Source organism: Cebus imitator, unplaced genomic scaffold (genome assembly GCF_001604975.1).
Source record: "Cebus imitator isolate Cc_AM_T3 unplaced genomic scaffold, Cebus_imitator-1.0 Scaffold121, whole genome shotgun sequence".
NCBI lineage: Eukaryota > Metazoa > Chordata > Mammalia > Primates > Cebidae > Cebus > Cebus imitator.
The window spans coordinates 1,026,418-1,033,571 of NW_016107436.1; the positions used below are offsets into that span (position 1 = coordinate 1,026,418).

The following is a 7,154-nucleotide window of genomic DNA, read 5'->3' on the forward strand; positions in this document are numbered from 1 at the left end:
AAAAAAAAAAAAAAAGAAAGAAAAGAAAAACAACTTTTTTCTCCTATCATTTCTAAACACAAGTCAAACATTTATCTGCCTACATTGTAACAACATGGAGTTGACTAAAATCTCAAGATTGCTTCCTAGGATCACCACCCTTACTCTTCAAAGACTGAATCTCAAAGAAGCTGAAAGCACCAGTTACCCCAGCAGCATACAAAAACACTTACCCATCAGCGTTATAAGCTTATTCTTCAGCTGTGTGTCTAACCGTGCAATCATCATCTCCACTGCATTCCTAATTTCCCGAACACGCTCATCTTTTGCATTTCTTACAGCTTCTACATTCCTTTCCTAGAAGATAAACAGGTCAGAATAATTTTAACTGGATAAATTTTAAAAACAGAAGCACCACATTATAACATTGCCAAGAATAGATAACAGGAAAATGGTAGGCCAAATGGAAATGACTCAACTTGCTTATATTTCAAAATGGCATACATGCAATCAAAATCACAAATTTTCTGCATAAAGAATGTTATAAATGATCACTTCGTTCTTGATTCCTAAAGGTGTAAAACAAAGAAGGCATCTGCTTTTAAGTTTGGATATGGTCCACAAACTTCATTTTAAGTTAGGAAATGGTCCATAAACCTCATTTATGACTGTCATTCTGCCAACCTGAAACAAAATATATTCTAAAAATATACTTATAATTTCATTCTTCGGGGCTTATCACGTTTTTTCGCAGAAATAATATTATAAATAGCCCACTAAAGCTGTTTGATTTATACAGTATCTAAAGAGTAATGTTAAATATTACACTTCCAACTCTGTGGAGTTCTAAATCAGCACATGACAAACAGTTCACTCCTTAGTAAAAGAAACTCACCCAAAAGCTGGGGATCCAAAGAATATATAATTTAATGAATGACTATAAAAGTCAGTATTGATTCTGTTTAGAAGTCAATTATTGGAGCTGGGCACAGTGGCTCACGCCTGTAAGCTCAGCAATTTGGGAGGCTGAGGTAGACGAATCACCAGAGGTCAGGGGGTCAAGACAAGCCTGGCCAACATGGTGAAACCCTGTCTCTACTAAAAATACAAAAAATTAGTTGGGCATCGTGGCGGGTGCCTGTAATCCCAGCTACTCGGGAGGCTGGGGCAGGAGAATCGCTTGAACCCGGGAGGCAAAGGTTGCAGCAAGTTGAAATCGAACCATTGCACTACAGCCTGGGCAACAAGAGCGAAATTCTGTCTCAAAAAAAAAAAAAAATAGCCGGGCGCGGTGGCTCAAGCCTGAAATCCCAGCACTTTGGGAGGCCGAGGCGAGTGGATCACGAGGGCAAGAGATCGAGACCATCCTGGTCAACATGGTGAAACCCCATCTCTACCAAAAATACAAAAAATTAGCTGGGCATGGTGGTGCGTGCCTGTAATCCCAGCTACTCAGGAGGCTGAGGCAGGAGAATTGCCTGAACCCAAGAGGCGGAGGTTGCAGTGAGCAAAGATCACACCATTGCACTCCAGCCTGGGTAACATGAGTGAAACGCCGTCTCAAAAATAAAAAAAAAAATAAATAAATAAAAAGAATTATTGACTCTGTAACAAATAGACTTTTAAAACTCACTAACTGATTTTCTAATTCTGCCTAAGTGGTAATTCTCCGACTGCAACTGCTTCCTTACAGACCAGGGGCTTTGTATGCATATTCCTTAGCTAATCTGAAATTTATGGAATTTAACTGTAGGTGCAGCCTATCAAATTTGCAAATCTTGAAAATCTTGATTTCAACATATGATTAATTTGTATTATAAAAATATATTATTACATATTACAGATTAAAAACAAAGTAACTGTATTTTAGTAGTAGTCTTACCACTTCTTGAACTAAGCTAATCAGTTCCATGAGACGCCGACGAAGTTTGGCTACCTCTTCATTCACTTTAGTGACATGCTGCTCATAAATTTCTGCCAAAGGTTTAAAGGTATGTCCGCCATGCTATTTAAATTAGAGTAGTTTTAGAACAGTTTCACATCTCTCATCAGCATTTACATTCCTTTGTAACACTCTATGGACACTAATAAACCAGTAAATATTTCAAATGAATTTCATCTTTTTAGCTAACTTAATTTTGAAGCAGGCCAGTGCCTGCTTAAAATCATTTGGTTCATGTAGGAACTCTTTCAAGACTGTAAATAAAGGGCTTTAGCAAAATATTCATTTAACTAGAAATTAACGTTATTAAAAAGAAACAAAATCTTTAACCACAGCCCAAATCATCTGCTACAACCTTATCAGCCACTCACTCTTCTCTCAGGTTACACTAGTCTTTTTCCATGTCCTCAAACTTCTTTCCACCAAGCCTTCACAAAAATTACTCCCTCTTATTAAAAAATAATTCTCAGCCAGCTGCGGTGGCTCATGCCTGTAATCCCAGTACTTTAGGAGGCTGAGGAGGGAAGATCACTTGAATCCAGGAATTCAAGACTGGCCTGGCCAATATGGCACAAACCCATCTCTACTAAAATACAAAAATTAGCCAGGCGTGGCAGCACACACCTGTAATCCCAGCTACTCAGGAGGCTGAGACATAAGAATTGCCTGAACCCGGGAGGCAGAGCTTTCCGTGATCTGTGATCACGCCACTGTACTCCAGCCTGGGTGATGGAAAGAGACCCTGTTCCAAAAAAAGAATAATATTTTTTAAAAAAGAAAAACAACAACAACACAACAAAATAATAAAAATAATGCCAGGTGCGGTGGCTCACACCTGTAATCCTAGCACTTTAGAAAGCTAAGGCGGGTGGATCACCTGAGGTCAGAAGTCTGAGACCAGCCTGGCCAACATGGCAAAACCCCATCTCCACTGAAAAATACAAAAATTAGCTGGGCATCATAGTGCATGCCTGTAATCTCAGCTACTCGGGAGGCTGAGGCAGGAGAATTGCTTGAACCCAGGAGGTGGAGGTTGCAGTGAGCTGAGATCGCCACTGCACTCCAGCCTGGGCTACTAATCCCAGCTACTCGAAGGCTGAGGCAGAAGAATCGCTTGAACCTGGTAGGCAGAGGTTGCAGCGAGCCAAGATCATACCACTGCACTCCAGCCTGAGCAACAGAGCAAGAGTCCGTCTCAAAAAACAAAACAAAACAATAATAATAATTCTCCATCTTCCCTCTCCCATCTTGGTTTGTCTTAATCCTACTCATCCTTTGAAGCTTAGCTCAGATTTACAGGATCAGCTACCATAGTTCTGCATCCTCGTCAACTCTCTGTATTTATTCCTGTAACTTATTATCCCAATTAAATATGTAATTGTTTGATATGTTCATTAGCAAATCCCTAGTCTCTACCACAGTATGAATGTACCACAAATCCCTAGTCTCTACCACAGAATGAATTAGAAAAAATTAGCAAAAGCAATGAACCCATTTCCCATCCCACAGTTACTACAGAGATAGAACGCTGATACAAGCTAGCCTCACAGATCCAGTTGCATTCAGCTAATTTTTATAGCTAACTATCTAAAAATAATTTTCTTGATTGGTAACCAGAATCATTAAATTTTTATTATAAGAAGCCTCCTATATTTGCAGTAGCTTTGAAAGATAAAAGGAAAAAAAAAAAGAAGCCTCCTATAAACATCTAAGTTCTTACTAAAATTGTCTTATTTAGCCAAAGCATCCCACTATTATCTCCAAAAGAAAAAAGATGTAGATTTGTACATGTTCACTTTAAGTATACAAAAAAATGTTTCTACTGTCTTATAAAACCTATATATTTAAAGTATTAAATGTGATAACTTCTTATTTTTTTCTAGTCAGCACATTAATATTCAAATTCTAACAGACAGCTCTCTGAATTGAGCTCTACTCAATCTGGCCTGTCACTCTCTGTAAAACATACTGACTGATGTCCTCAGAATGATCAATTTTCATGGCAACTCTAGATGCCTACCCACTTGCATTTCCCCCATCACTTATTTTTCCTCACTAAGAATCTATGGTGTTTATTCTCAACTTATTTATGTCAATGGTACTTATTACTATAAGGATATCATTTGATTAAGTATTCAGTAAACAACAGAACATGACTTTAAAATAAAAAAGCTGCTTCTAACAAAACTGATTTTAATGCTTCAGACTTGATGGGAGATTGTCTTTAAAAACTGCTCTTGAATTTGATGGGAAAAAAGAATCTAAAAAATAAAAAATGATTATAAGATCCAGATATGTTCACTCATGTTGTTTCAAAAGTGTCTAAGTTCTTACTCCATTGGAAATCCTGGCCCCTACATCTATCTGATCAACTGACCTTTAAATTTAAAAATGACCTGGATCCTACAACAAAAAGATTTGCAAATGAAGAGAGGATATGTTTTATCAGTGTTAGAGGTTAAAATATTTATGTAAGGGGTTCATGGCCTACATCAAACCACACAAATAAGATTCTTCTGGAATAAAAGTGCAACACCTTTAATAAAGCATCTATAAAGCAGATGCATTTTAATTTTAATCCTACGAGAGCATAACAACACTATTTCCTATCTGAATAAAACAAGTATTTCAGTGCCTTCCAGTCTCTAACTAAAAAAATACATACTGAATTTGTTCTGCTCACCATTCCTCCCCAAAGTGCACACTGATGGCAGATACACTTCTTACAAGTCCAGCAAAACACACTAAGTTTTTCATGGTGATTTTCACATCTATACAATATGAAAAGAAAATAAAGTTATAAATTAAATAAAATTTACCTCCATAAATTCTTAAGGTTGGGCAAAGAGATCAATTTTAAATGATTATGTCTCAAGAAGCACAGTATAAAATCTACTCCATGGCTTCTGTAAAGTAAGCTAAAGAAGTTTATGTGGACAATTCTTTTTAAAGTACTGTTTTCATTAATCTGGACTTTATAATCACATGTAAAATACACATTTGCTTCTCAAAAACAGCACATATGTTGCACCATTTCCAAGCAACACTACAGATTATATATTCTATTGTACTACTACATTTTGAGCAAGTACTTAATAATCACATTGATTACGCATCTCTACTGACATAAGCATGCACAAATACTTTTCCCACATGTGGTCAATGATAAATAATCCAGGTCAGGCACAGTGGCTCACGCCTGTAATCCCAACACTTTGGAGGATCGAGGTGGTGGATCATGATGTCAGTAGTTCCAAACCAGCCTGACCAACATGGTGAAACCTTGTCTCTACTAAAAATACAAAAATTAGCTGGGTGTCATGACATGTGCCTGTAATCCCAGCTGCTCAGAAGGCTAAGGCAGAAGATCTGCTTGAACTCGGGAGGTGGAGGTTGCAGTGAGCAGAGATTGTGCCACTACACTCCAGCCTAGGCAATAGAGCCATCNTTTTTTTTTAAGAGACGCGGTCTCATTCTATCACCCAGGGTGGGATGTAGTGGCATGATCATGGTTTACTGTAGCATTGACCTCCTGGGCTCAAGTAATCCACCTGCCTCAGCCTCCCAAGTGGCTGAGATTACAGCAGAACACCACCAAACCCAACTAATTTTAAAATTTTTTGTAAAGACAGGAATCTCACTATATTGCTCAAGCTGGTCTTGAACTTCTGGCCTCCAATGATCCTCTAACCTTAGCCTCCTAGAGTACTGGGATTGTAGGTATGAGCCACCACCTGGCCCCATAACACTATTAAAACTAAAAAAAGCCAGGCACAGTGGCTCACGCCTGTAATCCCAGCACTTTGGGAGGCCAAGGCGGGTGGATCACGAGGTCAAGAGATTGACACCATCCTGGTCAACATGGTGAAACCCCGTCTCTACTAAAGCTACAAAAAATTAGCTGGGCATGGTGGTGCGTGCCTGTAATCCCAGCTACTCAGGAGGCTAAGGCAGGAGAATTGCTTGAACTCGGGAGGTGGAGGTTGCAGTGAGCAGAGATTGTGCCACTACACTCCAGCCTAGGCAATAGAGCCATCTCAAAAAAAAAAAACAAAAACAAAAAACAAAACCAATAATCAAGACACATGATTAATTGCACAATTCAAGACTAGACCCTCATGAAAAATGAACAACTCAATTTTAAACTTTCTCTTAAACTGGATATTCACATGAAAAAAGACTCTGTTATGGATTGACTATGTACCCCCCTCAAATTCATAGGTTAAAACCTTAATCCCCAGTGTGAATGTATCTGGAGACAGAGCCTTTAAAGAGGTAATTAAAGTTAAGTAAGGATCACAAGGGCGGGACCCACATCCAACAGTACTAGTGTCCTTTACAAGAGGAAGAGACGCCAGGCGTGCATGTACACATAGCAAAGATCATGTGAGGACAGAGCTAGGTGGTGGCCATCTATAAGTCAAGGAGAAAGAGCGGCCTCACCAGAAACCAACATTGCCAGCATCTTAATCTTGGACTTATACCTGTAAGAACTGTGAGAAAATAAGCTTTTTTTTTTTTTTTTTGAGAGACAGTCTTGTTTCATCACCAGTCGCCAGTCTGGAGTGCAGAGGTGCGATTTTGGCTCACTACAACCTCCGCCTCCTAGGTTCAAGCAATTCTCCTGCCTCAGCCTCCCGAGTATCTGGGACTACAGGCGCGTGCCACCACACCCAGCTAATTTTTGTATTTTAAGTAGAGACAGGGTTTCTCCATGTTGGCCAGGCTGGTCTCGATCTCGACCTCATGATCCACCCACCTCAGTCTCCCGAAGTGCTGGGATTACAGGTGTGAGCCACTGTGCCCGGACTATAAATTTCTATTGTTTAAGCTACCAAGTTAGCAGTATTGTTATGGAAGACCTAGCAGACTAATACAGACCCTTACTTTACACCATATACACTAAATAAACTACAGGCTGGATGCGGTGGTGGCTCATGCCTGTAATCCTACCACTTTGGGAGGCCGAGGTGGGTGGATCACTTGAGGCCAGGAGTTTGAGACCCGCCTGGCCAACAGAATGAAACTCCATCTCTACTAGAAATACAAAAAATTAGCTGGGCGTGATGGTACATTCCTATAATTCCAGCTACTCAGAAGGCTGAGCCACAAGAAATCGCTTCAATCCAAAGAGACAGAGGTTGCAGTGAGCTGATAATTGCGCCACTGCACTCCAGCCTGGATGACAAAGCAAGAATCTGCCTCAAAAAAAAAAGAAAAATAAATTGGCCAG

General features: G+C 39.5%; 1 protein-coding gene across 1 annotated transcript in view; it reads right to left on the reverse strand.

Annotated features, from left to right (window-relative positions):
- TRIM37 (tripartite motif containing 37) overlaps nucleotides 1-7,154 on the reverse strand; it is a 118,465-nt gene that overhangs the window by 97,362 nt on the left and 13,949 nt on the right. Inside the window, exons 5-7 of the mRNA XM_037742440.1 lie at nucleotides 4,605-4,692; nucleotides 1,862-1,984; nucleotides 213-336 (exon numbers count right to left, since the gene is read on the reverse strand). Coding sequence (XP_037598368.1) covers nucleotides 213-336; nucleotides 1,862-1,984; nucleotides 4,605-4,692 — 335 coding nt within the window. The remainder of the gene's footprint in view (nucleotides 1-212; nucleotides 337-1,861; nucleotides 1,985-4,604; nucleotides 4,693-7,154) is intronic.